Source organism: Phragmites australis, chromosome 7, assembly GCF_958298935.1.
Source record: "Phragmites australis chromosome 7, lpPhrAust1.1, whole genome shotgun sequence".
In the NCBI taxonomy this organism is placed as follows: Eukaryota; Viridiplantae; Streptophyta; class Magnoliopsida; order Poales; family Poaceae; genus Phragmites; species Phragmites australis.
Window position 1 is genome coordinate 33,173,478 of NC_084927.1, and position 18,258 is coordinate 33,191,735.

At 42.3% G+C, this 18,258-nt stretch overlaps 2 protein-coding genes across 2 annotated transcripts; both read right to left on the minus strand.

Annotated features, from left to right (window-relative positions):
* Window positions 1–4,593: 4,593 nt before the first annotated feature.
* Window positions 4,594–5,148, minus strand: LOC133923637 (FCS-Like Zinc finger 1-like). Its single transcript, XM_062368918.1, has one exon. It carries the CDS (start codon window positions 4,912–4,914, stop codon window positions 4,615–4,617), a length of 300 nt encoding a protein of 99 aa, XP_062224902.1. The 5' UTR covers window positions 4,915–5,148; the 3' UTR covers window positions 4,594–4,614.
* A 10,122-nt stretch (window positions 5,149–15,270) lies between these two features.
* LOC133924856 (FCS-Like Zinc finger 2-like) lies at window positions 15,271–15,977 on the minus strand. Its single transcript, XM_062370585.1, has one exon. The coding sequence runs from the start codon at window positions 15,949–15,951 to the stop codon at window positions 15,643–15,645; it is 309 nt and encodes a 102-aa protein (XP_062226569.1). The 5' UTR covers window positions 15,952–15,977; the 3' UTR covers window positions 15,271–15,642.
* Window positions 15,978–18,258: the final 2,281 nt, after the last annotated feature.

The window sequence follows — 18,258 nt, forward strand, 5'->3', positions numbered from 1 at the left end:
CTCTCTCGCGCTCCCCCATCGCCATCGCCGCCTTGACTCCGTCGCCCTTCGCCCCTCCCGTGCTCTGTCGTCACCTGCGCGCAATCTGCCGCTGCCACTGCCTCGCTTGCGTCCTCCCGCATGTGGACTCGCGGGCGAGTCTCAGGTCTCCAATGGGTGTCGGGTCCCTGACGGGACCGGGGTCCTGGCTTATTTTATACTTGATAAACATTTCAAGGCCGGATCGAGTTTGAGGTATCGGGTTTCAGGTCAAATGTATTCTCCCTCTACTCGATCTTGACCCGACTTGTTGTCACCCTTAATATCACGGGTATTTGAAACCACGTGCTGTATTGCCATTTGTAGTTTCTTTTTTTCCACCATTACCGTAATAACATCAAGATGGCCAAAGTTTTGATGCCCTTTTTCATTTCCCGCGACTACCGAATGCGGTCACTCCACCAAAATTGTATGGAATCAGTGTTAACCCAAGCATTTCGGTGCAGAAAGGGCAGGTGCAACCATGCTGCCGTTTTGCTCTAAAGGCTCCTTAGTTCCGGGCATTCTAGAAATAGATGCACAGTAATTTCTAGATTTCGAATACACATTGGACAGAAAATATTGATTTTAGCATTAACGCAGCTGCAGACGCTGAGCAATCGAGGTACGGTCTTGAACCATAAGACATGAAACTTGTATTTTGGCGGCGTCCATACCTTCCAATCATCTTCTTGTATTATGAGCGGTTCGGTTCTTTATTTCGGCATGGTGCAGTTGTTGGCTTTGGCTTGATGAGCCACAGCGTCAGTGTCTGCGTGGCCCACGCAGTCCTCTCCACCGCGACGAGAACGACGTGAGGCGAGTCATGTACGACTACGACGTGGCTAGGGGGTTCTGGTTTCCGAAACAAACACGGAGGAATCGCACCAAAGCGTCCCGGTTCTACGCGCAAAACTGTGTGCGATGCCTATCACAGCAAGGGAAAAGGTGTCCAGTGGTGGATTAGAAATACTGCACTACTTGCCCCGCTTTCTTCAGCAAAAGAGAGAATTCTTTATTCGGGCGCACTGATGTAAATCAATGGAAAAGAGTAGCCGGAATCGTTTGGTTTGCATCAAATCTGCACCATTATACAGGCACCAAACTTTGGCTTAAACTAATGTGAAGCCCGAAGGGCTGATAATGAGGGAGCCAGCCCTTTCGCTAACATACGAGGCGGGTGCCCCGCATGGTCCGGCATGCAACGCGAATGATAGAGAGCACTCTGCCAGCATGCGAATTTTTATTTCTTTTGGAGCTGCTTTCTTACAGGAATCTTGGGGACTGTGGTGCATGCACGCCAGGCGGCTTGTGAACATCGAGGGGACGGAACGCAGGTGGCATATAAGAATTGCATCTACTATGATCTGGTCACGCACCGGCTGCTGCACATAATCTGTGGCAGCTTATAAAACTTTGGAGAGAATAATAGGAACAGCTTATTAAACTCGATGTGATTCGCCTTGTTCACGTTTTGGAGTAGGGGCGATGGCCGAAGCACCTCGAGACTGCAGCTTCACGCCCGGCTCAAGATTCCATCGGTCAGGCAGGCTTCGTGACTTCGTCCCGGGGAGCAGCTTTGCTCGAGATCTGCGCCGAATTTGTTTAAGTGGCTTCACGGAGAAGCATTGGACATTATCCCTTGGTGATTGGAAGTTACAGATCTTCCCAACATAACTCAAGTAGTATACGAGTAGAACATCGGGTCCCAGAGAGACAGCCACTAATGCCTGTTGCTGGTAAAGTGACCGATACGGCCAAATAACAAATCAACGGAGCACTCATGCATTGCATGGTGAAAAATGCTCGTAATGCTCGGCTGCAAAAGTTGATTGGAAGCATTCTCTCTCCATCACACAGGTGTCGAATGCAGATGATTTGGACTCTCTTAGTAACGCACATGATATTTCTTATTTTGCACGTTCATTGTGTATTCATATATTTTAATGAGACTATTTCAAATATTATAGGCACTAGGGAGAGAATAAATACGATTAAATGTATCAATATTTAAATATAAAAAAAATACTCTTCACCAATACATCTAATTGCCACTCCTTATTGATGATGCGAGATCTCATTACTTCCTTAGTGATTCTTCAAATATTTAATCTATTAGTTTCTAAATAATAAGACATTAAAATTTTCTAATGAAAGAAATTTATGCCATCGAAAATTGAAGCATTATGGATCCATTCCAACCTCGCACGTCACGACTCTAGGATGTTAAGCTTATCAATAACACAAATTTCTGACATAAATTGAGAGGAACAGTAACATCCCAAAAGTAGGTGAATTTGGACACTTACAAAATCTAAACCAAATTGGTTCAAAAAACTTAATAAGATAAATCTATCTCAATTTTTATCTAGATACGCTCTGTTTATCTAGTGTATCTACTTTACCGCTCAAAAGAATTGCAACCTACTCTAACAAGGTAAATTGCAAGTATGTAAATACGAAAACATAAATAAGGTAGAGAGACAAACTCGACATAAGGGATTTTTATCTTATGGTATCAATGATATAAATGTCACCCCTAGTCTATGTTAGAGCTCCATAAAGGATATACTTCCAGTCACCAAATATCTTTCGGTCATGGCTCTTGAGCTTCCAAGTCACTAAGACAATATCTCAAGTACAATGAGCCACCAAGCCACCAAGATAAGGTCTCACCATTAGCCTCTCTTCCGGTGCTAGTACTACTGTTCTTACCGGATCATCCGATGAGTACAACCTCAGAAACTAGTCGTTGGACTTTCACTCAATGCTTCTGTGAGCAGCAGACACTCCAGTGTGACTTCAATTCTATCACCGAACCTTACATTGAGTTATCTTAAGCCATCCAAGCCTTTACAGTCTCTCTGTGTAAAATACTCCGATGCATTCATCCGATATTCATTCCATTCACACGGGACTACCCGGTGAGTTAAACATTCTCTTCTTTTCCCTGAAAATGCTCTAGTGCAACTATTTCTTAGATGACCGGACTATCCGATGAGTCGATCTTCATTATTGAATATTTGCAGTCGTCTCTGTAAGAAATGCACTGATGCTATACTTCGGTGTGCATAAACCAAGCACCGGACCTTCCGTTCGTCTTCTGTACGTACATTCTTCTCTGTAAGAAATACTCTAGTGTTACCTTGTGCAGATCATCAGACTATCTGGTGAGATCCTTAGCCTTCTTTCTCTTTATCAGAAATACTCCGATGACTTTAACACACAGAGCATCCGGACCATCTGGTGAAGTCATCAGCTTTAACTTTGCCTCTAGACAAAATACTTCTATAAATTCAACCACTGAACACCGAACCTTCCAGTAAGATTCAATTTTCCTGAGCCTTCTTCAATTCAATTAAACTTTATCTCAATTACAATGACTTCTTAAAGATTGTATCTATAAGACTTACTAACATATATTCTTAACAAATATGTTAATCCTAATAAATATATTATAATAATTATTAGAATCATAATTATAATCTAATAGACCATTTTCGCTACGTCCACGGGCTTCGAGTTCCAGCTAAGCATTGACGCACCTAATAGACCATTTTCGCTACGTCCACGGCTTCGAGTTCCAGCTAAGCAATGACGCACCTCTATGATGCGTCGGAGACTTCCCTGTGACTCAGTGATGAGTAGTCCGACGTACCGGAATGAAATAAATAACTCATATCGCAACGGATCTGACGTGGGAATGATGATTTCCTCCACTTTGGTCCATTGTTTAGACACTTGACTGGAAGATAATCTGACCAAATGTATACAGATGCAGCTACTGTTCTGATTTATGCCATTAGCGTACTCGTGCATTGCCAAGATCAATATTACGCAGTTTATGCACCGGCTGTGGTAATTTTTTGGGTAAAGTTAAATAAAACTCTAAGAGTATGTTTGGTAGAGCTTCAGTTTTAAATTTTTTTTGGAACTAGTGATTTCTAACTTTAAAAATTGATGGAGTTGTAGCTGAGATTGAGAGTATTTGTTGAGATATCCTGTTCTTACTTTGAACTAAAAATAAATATCTAAGTTATTTTATTTTATCCTATAAATTGTAAATCATATATGTATAGTAGAGCTGGAGTTTCTATCGGGCTAAATTATCCAAAGAATTGCTTATCTGCAGTTGCATCCTTTGCCATATTTTATGGGATCAGTTCAGAGTGGCACAAAAACGAAAGTAGGCGGGACCGCGAGCACTTACAAGATGTGCGATCAAACTTCATGGCTAGTACTAGTATAACTTTTGAAATGACATGCATTTACACCTCAAAAATTTCTTGGAAACAAGGTTCGCAAAATGCTTGGGATTTACAAAAGTGGTGTTACAATCGGTCTGAAACAGACAATAGCACAGACGCGATGGCCAATGGGAGCCAAATATCATCCCCTGGACAGCTGGACATTGGGCGATTCGGATGGCCAAAGCCTCATGCACGCAAACGACCCTTCTAGATCCTTTTCTGCCTTCTGGCGCCGATGGGCAGCTGAGGCCAAATAAGCGTGACGGACAAATGGCGCGAACTGGTTTATCCCATCAGGATTCGACGGTTCTCCGGATCTCTTACCAAAGGAGCACCGTCCGGCCATTCAGCTTGCCACGGACACCTTCCTGGATTCCTGGTGCGCACGCCGCGACTCCGTGCCTGAGGAGTACTGGTGCCTCCGGCCGGCGGACCTGGCAGCCTGCCTCGCGCGGATGGCGTCGAGCTGCATCTGCTCGTAGCGGCACTCCTCGCTGCAGAAGGGCGTGTCCCCTCTGTACATGAAGATGTCGCTGTCGCGTGCCAGCGGCCTGGCGCAGAGCGCGCACGCGTCCAGCGCGGGCAGGCTGGCCTCGCGAACCGGCTCGGCGTCGAGGAAGAAGGCGCACGCGAGAGATTCCGCCATGGTGTGTACAGTGTACTGTTTAGTTGTCTTCCGGGCAAGGACGTGAGCTTATCGCAATCTGGATTTAGCTGCACACCAAAGGTGAAGTGGGAAGTAAGGGCTAGCACAGGAGGCGGGGTGGTATATAAGGCGGACGGGGACGAACAAACGCTGCGGGTGCAGGTTCGTGGGGAAACAACGGCTGGACGGGCGAGATGGCCCACGGGTCGGGGGAATACCGCGCGCCGGGCGTAGAGATTTTAGATGGAGACGTGGGAGCGGGTTTTGCCTCCACCTGCTCCCACCCGTACGTCCTCTGTCTCGCCTTGTCCTGCTTCGAACTAGAATCAGGTGATTTTTTTTTTTACCCAGTCCTATCCCATAGAACTGTGATTTTGACCCGATCCGTCTCATCCAACTCTGATTATAATTATTAAAAATCATAGATGAAATTTTATTAGAAGATAATAGTTATCATAACAAATAAATTAATAAAAAATTACATCTAAAATTATGGAGAGAGGTGGGAGCGGGTGGAGCATGTCCTTCGCCCCGTCTCGTCCTGCTCTGAATTAGGATTGTGTGAAATTTTTTCTTGTCCCGTCTTGTCTTATAGAGTTTCGATTTTGATTCGTCTGGTCTCGTTCTGTTTAGATTAAAATTATTAAAAACTTTAAACAAATTTTATTAGAAGATAATAGCTACTGCAATTTATAAATAAATAAAAAACTATATCTAAGATTCATAAGATTTAACATAATATAATAATAGTTACATACATGCATTAGTTTACTAAAACTTCTATTAAAAAAGATAATAAACTTCTTAATAAACCCGCTAAACGTGTATATAACATATACTCTAGGGCGGAGCAGCACGGGGTAGATCCTACTCCCGCTCCCACCCCACCCCGTCTTGCCCCGCCCTGACCGATGCCCCACCCTATCTTGCCCCAACCGGGGCGGGCGGATGGAGACCTGGCGGGTCAGCTCCGTTGACGGCGACGATAGCTGCCTTCTCTCTGGTGTCGATTCTGGGAGGCGTGTGAGTGTTTACTCGTTCTGTTTAGCTACAGACTCGTGTTGTTATGCGATAGTGCAGTGGCGTGTTATATCGAGGATGAAGACGAAGATGCCAGATCGCTCATTGTCCGATGAGGGTACGATCATTGATCGTGTCGTGATGCCAGGGTGTTTAACGTTGTCAAGACCTATTTCTGATAGTATGTTCCATGTGCTTCTAAAATTTGAAGGTTACTCACCGGTGGAGAGATCGGTCTTTAAATCTTTCCTCGGTGTGGTATTCCGTTTTGCTTTGGCGATACGACGCCGTGTCTGGCTAGGTCGATCAAAGGTGCATAGTTTTCTCAGGGATCGGCATTGTAATTCCAATCTTCTGGAGGGGCTCCTCTGTTAATGATAGTGTGTTATATTCGTATTCCATCTATGAAATACGAACCCGTTCATAAAAAAGGAAAAAAAATACAAAATCTCACCTAAAAGTCACTTGGATTTTGACTTTGCTCTAGAAGTTGTTTTGTTGCAACCCCTCTCAAAAAAGTTTGGCTTTGTTGCAACCCCCCTCCCCCCAAATTCGAAAAAAATAAAAAAATCACAAAAAAATTCTTAAAAAATGGAAATAATTCTAAGACCTTATGTGATTTTTTTTTTTCAAAAATAATATCCTTTCCATCATATTTTATAGAGAGGAAGTTTAGAAAAAAGAAAAAATATACAGCTTATTTATTAACTCATGTTATTTTAACTTTATCATGTCTACTATTATTTTTTCTACATAAATTATTATTTAAGTAAACTAATAAAAGTGGTTTCACTAATTTTGTGGGTGTTATGGATTAGTTATGAATTAATCTATCTGCAACACATTTACTCAATCCTGCATGTTATAGTAACTATTTAAAGATTTCATGTATTTTTAGAAGATAGAGGATCATATAAGAAGACTAAAAAAATTGATTTCATAATTTTTAGTTAGTAAATAATTAGTTATGCATTTAACTCGAATTAATAAATGAGATACATATTTTTCTTTTTTTTCAAAATTACTCTCCATAAAATATGATGCAAAGAATATTAGTTTTCAAACAAATTTCACATAAGATCTTAAAATTGTCTCTAGTTTTTTTAGAATTTTTTGTAATTTTTTTAAAATATTTTTGAATTTTAGGGGTGTTTTTTAGCAAAGCCAAACCTTTGAGATGGGTTTTTTTAAAAAACAACTTTCAGAGAAAAGTCAAAATTAAGTGACTTTTGAGTGGTTTTTGTAATTTTTTTTTTAAAAAGGCAGGCGAATGGAGTGGAGTGGTTCGTCGGATCTTTATTCTGCGCATGGGGCACGGGGGAGTGGTTGGCTCGGCTTGACGGCCACTGTGTGTGTCGTCCGCGTGGCCCGCGCACCCGGCTCCACCGTGAGGAAAACGACGGCGTCTACAGATACCGCTTCAGATATTACGACGTGGGCGGGGCCCGGAACTTCTGGTTTTGCGCAACAAACACAGACGAATCACCAAAACGTCCCTGTCATACGCTGAGCTGAAACCGTGTGCGATGCTATCACCTTCGCCGCAAGGGAAAGGGTGAAATTTACATTTTGAAAAATATATTCTACAAATATACCTCTATGAAAATAATTTCTAAAAATATATCATTTTATATGTCACCGTGACGTTTGACGTCGTGATCGAATAGAAGGCACCGTAATATTTGGCACCGTATTAGCAATATTCTATTTTGAGTTTAAAAGATTATACGTTGTAGCTACCATAATATTAATTATCACGGTATCGTACTATTTAATCACGACGCTAAATATTATAGTGTTATAAAAAAAGTCTATTTTTTATTGTTTCTCTACAGATCTATGTGTAGGTTTTTTTTTTTAAAGCGTCAAAATCTAAAAATTCCACCGGAAAAGGAGTCTAGTGGTGGACTAGGAAAGGTACTTGTACTTGCCCCGCTTTGTGCAGCGAAAGAGGGGAGTAGATATTCTTTGGTATTCGTTGATAATCAAAGGAAAAGCATAGTCGGAATAGTTTGCAGGTCCAATCTACACCCTACCATTAGGCAGGATCTAAACTTTGGCTTAAACAATGTATACGTGCTGAGGCTGAATGGCTGATAATTGGGGCGCCAGCCCTTTTGCCACATAAGAGGCAGCAGGCCCTCGTGGTTAGGCACGCAAATGATAGAGAGCATTGCCTAAGTGCCCTCACAGTGTCACAGTAGCTGTGTGGGGACCCTTTTTTTCTAAAAAAAATAAAACTGTGGAGCTTCTTTCTTACGGGAATCTCGGGAAACGTGGTGCATGCACGGGCTGCAATGGATAGGGTCGGGTCAGATAGGAGCAAAATTATATTCAATCCGAAACCCATCAACTTTAATCTGATCTCAACTCAAATTACCAAATAAGCTAAAACTGAAATCCGAATTCAAACCCATCGGACGTTCGTCGGTTCAGTTCAGCATTGATTGAATTGACCGATTTATCGATCGGTTTTTCCACATTCAACGGTGAATTTCCCAATTTTAAAGGATTAAGTTAAAAAAAAGCTCTACATTGTTAACTTAATAACTAATTTATCTGAGCTTCAAATCAAGTGAAACAATATTTTTTTGTTTGCTTGTAATATGATCTACATGATAAAAGTATTTTTACTCATAAATAAGTTGAATATTTTCTGTAAAAATGTATTTGCTAAACCTAATTAAATGCATAGTTAACTCTATGCTAATCCAAAATCATGAAATTAATTTTGTTAGTCGTCTTACATGATCATATTTCTTTTAAAAATATATAAATTTATGAAATAGTTATTGTAATATGCATGATTGTGTAAATATGTTGTAACTAGATTAATTCATAACTAACTCATCACACCTCCAAAATTAGTGAAACTACTTTTATTAGTTTAATTATACTATGCTTTATGTAGGAAAAATAATGTTAGACATGAAAAAGTTAATTGCAATGCTGTTTCTTAACATGTTCATTTTCTGCTGGTGAAATTTGTAAAAAATCATGAAGAAATTAATAAAACTATAAATAAAGTGAAACTAATTTTAAAGACCCTCTTAAGATGCATCCTACACAAGAAAAAATATGTGTTAACATGCTAACCTTTTCCTTAACATAAGTAAATAAATGAGTTGCACGTTTCAACTTTTTCCTTTTATTAAACTTCCTCCCTATATAATATGATACAAACGATATTATTTTTGAATTTTTTTCGCAGAAGGTCTTAGAATTGTCTCTAGTTTTTAGGGTTTTTTTTTGATTTTTTGATTTTTTAATTCAAATTCAAAACTCGGTCGTATTATGAAATCGGTGTGGACCGGAAAGCTCGGTAATCACGGTCATCGATCGGTAACCGATGAATTTTCAAACATGCCGGGACCTTGGGACTAGATAGCGATTTAGGTTGCACTGGGTAGCGACCGAGTGGCGACTGCTAAACGGCAGTGGCCAGGAGCCTGAGACTAGGGAGCGATTTGGGTATTCGACGACTAAAGCAGCGAGGGCAACGACTGTCTAGGGTGAGGGTTGGGGTGGCTGCCGAGGGATGGTGGCGGGGCAGCAGCGGCTGGCGACTGACAACGGTCGAGAGATGACGGGCGGGCAGTGGCGAGACCAGAGACCCTAAGAGATGGCGGGCGGGACTGGAGATGCTCAAATGCAGATGCAGTGTGCAACTCATATGCAGATACGGTGTGCTCAGATGCAAATGGCGCCCAAGTGATGGGGAACCTATGCTGAAGTACAGTTGCGCTAAGCGCCTGACCTATGTACCCACGGATGCTGCAAACGATGGGATGAGCTACAACTGCAATGCAATAATATATGATGACCCATGGGCACCTATGAACGAAATATCAAACCGAGCCCAACCCGATCTGTTAGATCCGTAAGCGAAAATATAAACCCGAATCTGAACCTACCGGACATAGAACCCATGGGTACCAGACCCACGAGTCCAATTGCCAGGCCAGGCATCAGTCTGTGAGCAGTGAACGGGACCGCTAGGCAGGTGGCACTTCAGCATTGCGTCTGCTGCGATCTGGTCACGCACCGGTTGAGGCTTGTGCAACTTTTTTCCCTCGAGGACTGACTTTGGCAATTTAGTACTACTCCTACATCGAAAACTTTGAGAGAATCATAGAAGCACATTATAAAACTCATTGTTTAACTGATAGATTGCCAGGTTTCGCCTTGGCAGACGCGCACGTCTTGGCGTAGGGGCGAAGCACCTTGCGATTGTTGTCGCACGGCTCTAAATATTCCTTCGGCATGGAGCCTCCTTCCCGGGGAGCAGCTTCTCTGGAGATGTGCGCCCGTTTTGTGTAGTTGCCTACCACAGAAGCATTGCACTTGATGATTGGAGCTTGCTTATCTTATTTACAAAGATAATTTAAGTGTCAAGATACGTCATCCCGTGCGTACTAACCGTACACGAGTAGATCGACATGTTCCCCGGAGGATGCACTGATCAGAGTCTAACACATGTTGCCGCGAAGTGAGGGTGCATTTGGTTGATGGGCGACGAAGGGATGTTGGATGAGATAAGGTTATTCATGTTTTTAAGATGTAATAATTTAATTTTTTATTTGGTTGAGATAAATGGGATAAACTATTTTTCTGTTTGGTTGTTAGAATTAGAGTGGATAGGATGAGATAATTTTCTGTTTAGTTGTTGAGATTAAAGTGGATAGTATGAACTATTTATATTTATATGCATTCTATAAGAATTTGGATGAATTTACACATGTTCAAATTTGTTTGAATTCAAATTAAATTAAAAAGAGAATATCACGTGAAATTATAAAATACATATAAATAGAGAGTTACAAAAGAACTTATTTTTCACCAAATAGCCTATGGTTGGAAATATTTTTATAAATTAATACATCACACGAGAAGAATATTAGTAATTGTTTCTTTTTTGCGAATTTATTTGAGGCATTAAAAATTGCTAGAAGTTATAAAATAGACTTCTTTAGAGAAGTTTACTAAATATTGGCTCAGATTTTTTATCAAACTAATTAAAATAAAAATGAGTTTCTTTGTAATACTCTATTTATATACATTTTTATTATTTCATGTGATATTCTTATTTTAATTTAATTTGAATTCAAATAAAATTCAAACATATACAAACTATAGCCGTTCCAAATATTTTTTATTTATAGGATACTAACAAAATATAGATGAGTGATATTTAAAGAACGAGATTTAGTGAGTCTATTGAAACGGGTAGAGATACTTATAGAATTTTTTAGAGAAACTCTCTGTATATAAAAATATAGGGAGTGAGATTTAATAAGTCGGTTGAATATTCTCTTACATTCTAGCTGAAAGCATGAAACACACTGCGGCAGTGTGGCACACTGCACACACGCCCACAAAAACGAGCTGTTCGAGAGTGGAAAGCTGGGCAAAGTCTCATGGAAGCAGGCAGCAGCTGAACCTTTCACGGATCCTTCTCCGCCGGGCGGCGTCAACGGGCATCGTCGCACTGCTTAGGCATGACAAGCGTAATGGAGAAATGGAACTCCTTTGTTCCCATCAGATCAACGGCTCTCCAGATATTCCTGATACATACAAAGCAAACACTTCTCAAGTCTAAACTATGCAGGTTAAGACCGTTCAGCTCGCCACCACGGCTGCCTTCCTGCATTCTTGGTGCCCTTGCCGCGACTCCGTTCTAGAGAAGTATTGGTGCCTCCAGGGCCGGCCGTGAGAGGGTCGAGAGAGCCAGACGTCCTGGTCCCTAAAATCGACGAGTCTCAATATAAAACATATGATTACTCATCGGTATAGCGACATAGATTACTCATGTATCACTTTACATACGGTTTCATACGCTGTCTAACTAATCTTCTCTTTTGTTTCATTTGTTCAGTCTCCTTCATCTATCTGTGACTTTATGGAATGACTGGACATATAACAAAACGTTTGTCGCATGTAATATTTATTAGCGTACATGTCAACGTTTGTTATCATCTCCTCATGGTTAGGCTTTAAACATACCGTACATACTAACGTTTGTTGTCATCTCTTTATGGTAATGGTGTATTCGCGCGGCGATAAAAATCCTATGTCATATGTAATGTTTGTCAATGTATGTAAACTCCGTGTCAGATTATATGATTTTGTACTTCATAACTACTATTGTTCGACAAATAAGATTTTGTATTCTCACAAAGTCACTTCATAAAAAAAATTCCACACGCTTTTACACCAACTAAATAAAGAAATATCGACAAAATATTATCTAACTAAAATTAAGGATAGAATAAACTGTTTGGACAACTGTATGCACAACTATCATTTTTCACGGAATGAATATGTAATATTTTTCAATTTACCGAATACAAAATCTATATTAAAAAACTAATTATATATATATTTTTGTAATTGAATTAAATTGAATATGTCGCCTGGTAGGTGGATGATACAAATATGCCACTCGTTGTATGGCAAAATGAAAGTTTCGCCTGTTCATTGGACGAGATCAAGTTCTCGCCTGCTGAACGGGCAAAAACTTTCTCTCTTCGATTATTAAATTTGCTAGAAGCCGGGACCCATAAAATCTCGTTCATTGAACAAATAACGTTAGATTAGACCTCATTATTTTTCAAACGGGTATGCAATTTTGAAATATTTTAAATATATATATATATATATATATATATATATATATATATATATATATATATATAAATCGCATGATGGCTGCCGTGACTGTGGCTCGGGGCCCACGAAACCGGCCTACCGTGACGAGAACGGCAGGAGGCGGGCCATGTGGGATTTCTGGATTCCGAAGCAAACACAGAGGAATCTCACCAAAACGTCCCTGTTACAAGCAAAAACCGTGTGCTATCACAGGAAGAGACATGAGTGCACCCCGGCACCGGTGTATTTTAAATACTACTACTTGCTCCGCTTTGTGCAGCAAAAGCGAGAATTAAATATTATGGAGCATCGATGATCAACGGGAAAAGCATACTAGTTTGCATCAAATCTACCCCGTAACGCAGGCTCCGAACTTCGGCTTATACTAACCTAAAGATCTCAGGGCTGATTATTAGTGCGCCAGCCTTTTTGCCGACAAACGAGGCAGGAACCCCACATGGTTAGGCACGAAAATGATAAAAGAGCACTTGCACTTGCCACTGCCTAGGGCCCTCACAATACCAGCATGGGCACTTTTTCTTTCAGGGCTTCTTTTTTTTCTCTTCTTTTACGGGAATATTTGGAAGTGTTGGTGCATGGACGCCGCCAGGCAGCACCTTGTGACCTGTGCGGGGGGTGACACGTACAGTAATAAGCACCGGCTGATGCTCGCGATCTGTGATTGCGTCCATTGGGAATTTTAGTACTCATTCTACATTGACAACTTGGAGAGAATCATGGAAGCAGCATTTTAGACCCTTTTGTTTAAACCGTGAGATCGCCAGGTTTCGCCTTGGCAACCGTGCACGTGTTTGGAGTAGGCGACGAAGCACCTCGCGATATTGTAGTTGCACCACGGCTCAAGATTCCATCGGTCAGGGAGGCAAGTTTCGCCCGGGGGAGCAGCATTTCTCGAGATCCGCGCCCGATTTGTTTAGGTGGGTTCACAGAGAAGCAATGCACTTGATAATTGGAGCCCCCGGCGCAGCCCCGCCCCGCACTTTTATGCGCGCTCGTCCACCCTGCAGCCTACAGCTGCGCGATGGAGAGCGAATGCTTCGGATCATCTTTTGGAGCCGAGCACCGCAAATAATTCTCGCCATGCAGCGCCTGCATGCTCTGTTTTCTTTTCGTTTGCGCGCTCCAGTCATTCACCGTATCTGCCCCCTCCCTCGGCGAATAGAATCAGCTTACTCTAATTCAATTTTCGTACCTAAATCATTTCCTTATAAATTTTATTTTAAAAAATCATATCCTTTCAACCATAGACTTACTTTCTATTAAAAAATTCACTCTGTACATAAAATTTAGATCAGAAAGAAATCTATCAAACAGGACCTTCCTTCTATTTCATTTTTTTTATGTGAACCGGATGGCCAATGGTGCGGTTCTGTGCTAAACAGGCCTCTCCGGTCAACAAAATTTGTACTTGGTCGAGTTGCGTACCGAATTTCCTAGCAGATGTAATCGGCAAGGATTGTAGCTCTGTCAATGGTAAATATAGCGTTCATGTTTGCGCTCAAAAAAAAAAAAAAGGAGGAAAGAATCGTTCGCTGCGACGAGCGCTAACGCGCGCGCGTAAACTAGCCGTTTCGCTGCGGCGGCCGGCGGTGAGCCACGCCTGCGCTGGTGGTGGCCGGAGACATGGTTGGCTGGTCGTACGTCCACGGCTTCTCCAGCCAAGCCATGACGCGACGCGCCTCTTTTTCTTTTTCTGAACCATGGACGCGACGCGCCTCTTGATTGAGTGGGGGACTCTCCAGTGACTCAGCAATGAGTAGCGACACGTACAGAAAAGCATAGATAATTGAGCTGTTCAATGAATCTGACGTGGGTACAATGATTTCCTCCACTTTGGTGTTTTGTTTACTCATCACTTGACGCTGACGGAAAGATAATTGAATTGTTCAACGATTCTTATTATCACTGTCGTTTTCCATTTGTTCCTATTTTTACGCTGATCTGGATTCCGTTATCACGTGATTGAAATGTTAGAAATCGACGGTCGAAAAAAAGATTAAAGACAAAGAGACCAGTTTTACATGGAAAATTCTTTCAGAAAAAACGCACTACGACGAACTTCATTGTATCTGGAGAATTACAAAAACAAGAGCTATATACAGTGGTATAAGACTGACTTGAGTCAAATACGGAAACAAATCCATTAATTAAAAAATCTGTACCATGGGGGCATAAAGCACTTTAGAGTTAAAAAAAACTACTCCTCTAATATAATATGGCATGTTCCGGAATTTTCCATACTGAAAATTGGGATCATAATTTAACAGGAAATGAGGTTTCGTATCGAAAACAAATCACTTGACACTGGCGGTAAGATACCCTGAGAATTTTTATGGAGTTGCTGCTGCTGTTCCGTGATGCAACTGGCACACTTGTAGAGTTGTTTTCGTACTAGTCAATTCACGTAAACTGCTACATCGATCCTGGTCATTGTGCCGGTGCAAATACCCGTCAAAGAAGCAGACTTCCGTCAGATTAACGATCCTGTTTGTGCACTCCCAGTAAATTTCGGACTTGGGGATGGGGATTGGATACCAAAAGAACTGCTTATTACTCCTCCTGGTTACTGGTACGGTCTTGAGTCTCAAAGGAGATCGGCATCGTCAGCCAGATTTCATTGGGCCAACGTTTTGGAAGCACACACAAAAAGAAATCAGAAGCAAGATATGTTTGTGATCAAAATTTAAGGGCTAGCAAAACTTCTTGAAATGCCTTGTACATTTACACATCGACGATGCTCTTGCACATACGCCCCTAGCCTCTCTCATACACGACCCAAAAGAGCCAATCGAAAGGGAAAACAAAAACAAGCGTTGCACACATGACCCAGATCCAACCCCAACGTCAGATCTGGCTTAATCGCCTGGTTCAATTTTCAGATCCATCCCCCTTTTTTTTTGGCTTGGTTTCTGGGTCCAAACCCGTTGCTCGGCGCTGCGCCGCCGGCGGCCAGCCAAGAGCAGCTCCTTCATCGGATCTCTTACGGCTGCTGCAACAAACACGAAACTCTTCCTTCCGTGCCTTGCTCTGCTTGCTTGGTTAATAGCTGGCCACGGACACGTCTGGCTTCCTGGGCACAGACGCGGCGCCAGCTCCGGCCGCCGCTTCGCGCCTGCTGCGCTGCGACTGCACCTTCCGGCCAGGCTGCCTCGCGTAGGCAGCGTCGAAGTGCATCTGCTCGTAGCGGCACTCCTCACTGCAGAAGGGCGTGTCCCCCTTGTACATGAAGATGTCGCTGTTGCGGGTGAGCGGCTTGGAGCAGAGCGCGCAGGCGTCCAGCGCGTGCCGGCCAGGCTCGCCGAGCGGCTCGGCGTCGAAGAAGAAGGCGCAGGCGAGAGACGTTGCCATTTCTTGTTTAGTCCTTGGGTTGGGGGGGGGGGGGGCTGTATTTATCGTTGCAAGGTGAGGAACACGACAAGCAGCAGTGACGTGGAGCTTAGCGGAAAGCTGCAAGGTGAGGAACACGACAAGCAGCAGTGACGTGGAGCTTAGCGGAAAGCTGAGAGAAAACCGTGGGTGGTTCCGGAACCAACAGGCGAGCGAAACGATTCAGCGGCCGGGCCAGTACCAGCGGGGCAGCGCCAACAGCATGGTTGTGGCTTCAAATATCTCCCTCCTGCTTTTTTTTTTTATTTGCTCACTCTCCCACTGGTTAATCTATTTTTTTTTCGGTGGACATGCCACCATGGCCCATCTTGCAGCTACCGGCAATGGGACCCACCGCAGATAAAACGATAAGATTGGGTTGTGTCGGGCATGGCGTGGACGCATCTTGACGTGGCAAACAGCTGGAGGGTCTTTTTACCCTGTCCATCGATGCACAGTAGTAGCACTACGACCCGAGCCCTGCTTTCCCAGCGAGTGGCGCAGTGGGTAGTGGATAAGAGCAACCATAATGTGGTCTTTTTCAGCCTCCAAGCAGGAGAGAGAATCCCTAGAGGCTGCCATCAACCACTGCTGACTCAGCCTTTAGGGTTTTTTTTTTTTTGTGTTTTGCTGGAAGCGCTGCTTGGGTTGGAGGCTGCTGCCAACCATTAATATATTTTTTTTCATGTGACAAAGCACATATATATAGAGCATCTAGGAACAACGTTGAGCATACAAAATCATGAATAACTTATCTTCAGCTAGTTTTACAAATTTGCTGAATTCTTCAAATCCAAGCCCAGATCTAGAGAATGCATATACAATTACTTTCAGAATATTCAACCACCTCATTTTTCCGCTAATTTCCCACATTCTCAGTATGGTCAGCATTTCCAGCCTCCATATTCACAAAATCCCTTTCCATTTCCCAACACAACAAACTTTCATCCACTCTCCAATGCCTCAAGCTTTCATGGTTCCTACCATCTCCACATGGAATGTATGGAGGAGTTCTGGTTGTCAGGTCATCGCCCTCGGTTGAAGTAGCTGGCCTTGAAGTTGTTGCCCCACATGGTATGAACATCTCGCATGGTTTAAGCTCAGATTCCCCAATGCATGCTGCCAGAACAATTCACTTATCAGGAGATAGCAGTCTAGAAGAAGAAAGGAGTTCCGAGAGAAGAAATTGGTCGGAGGAGGACAACATTCGGTTGATTAGTGCCTGGTTGAGCAATTCCCTTGATCCAGTCAAGGGCAACGACAAGAAATCTGAGCGCTATTGGAAGGAAGTTGCGGAAGAGTATAACAACAACAGTCTAAGAGAAAGGCAAAGAACAACCAAGCAATGCAAAGACCATTGGAGTAAGGCTACCAAAATCATTACACAGTTCAATGATTGTTGGATTCAGCAGCGCAATGTATGCTAGTGGTCAATCGGATGATCAGCTCATGGACAAAGCAAAGGCCTTGTATACAAGAAATACTAAAGGGAAAGTATTCACTATGGACTCTTGGTGGAAAGCAGTGAAAGACCAACCAAAGGGGAACGCAACCTACATGAAGGGAAGCGATGCAAGGAAGAGAGCTAAGCTTGGTGAATTAGTGAGTTACATGTCTTCTTCAAGTGAAGATATTGAAGATTCAAAAAGGGAATCACCTCGACCTGAAGGGCAGAAGGCAGCCAAACGCAAGGCAAAGGAAGCAGCGAAGGGTCAGCCTTCTTCAAGCAACCTGCCGGATCCAACAATGCAACTTTATCATGATGTTGCAGCAAAGAAAGCTATTGCAATGGAGAAAATGCAGAAGCGCGAAAGGAGAAGGCGGATGCTACAAATCAATATGCTATAGCAACAATGGAGAAAGCAAAGGCCAAAAAATTGAGCAAGTACATAAAATTGGAAGAGACAACACACAAGTGGAGCGGCATGAGAAGCTACTTGACCTTTTAAGCATGGATATTTTCAATATAAATGATTAGTGCCTTTGTAACCAGCTTTGTGCCATACCTTAATGTATTATGCAATGTACCTTTGTAATTCTTAGCTTAATGTAACCTAGTTAGTGATGTCAAGCTTCCCAATAAAGGAGATCTTACAGATTTACATGTCCCGTGAGTGAATCAAAAGCATTGGCAATTTTCTATCTAGATGGTTCCCATTCAATGGCTCTTTTGTTTAGGAAGGAAAAAAAGAAATTAAATTGTTGCTCCAGCAAGGAAAAAAGAGTAAATTTCAAAAACCTATAACTATTTTGACACATGTTGCAAAAAAACTATAAATTCTAATGCTC

Coding starts and splice junctions, on each gene's coding strand:
- LOC133924856 (XM_062370585.1), bottom strand. CDS start 15,951: ATGGCAACGTCTCTCGCCTGCGCCTTCTTCTTCGACGCCGAGCCGCTC.
- LOC133923637 (XM_062368918.1), bottom strand. CDS start 4,914: ATGGCGGAATCTCTCGCGTGCGCCTTCTTCCTCGACGCCGAGCCGGTT.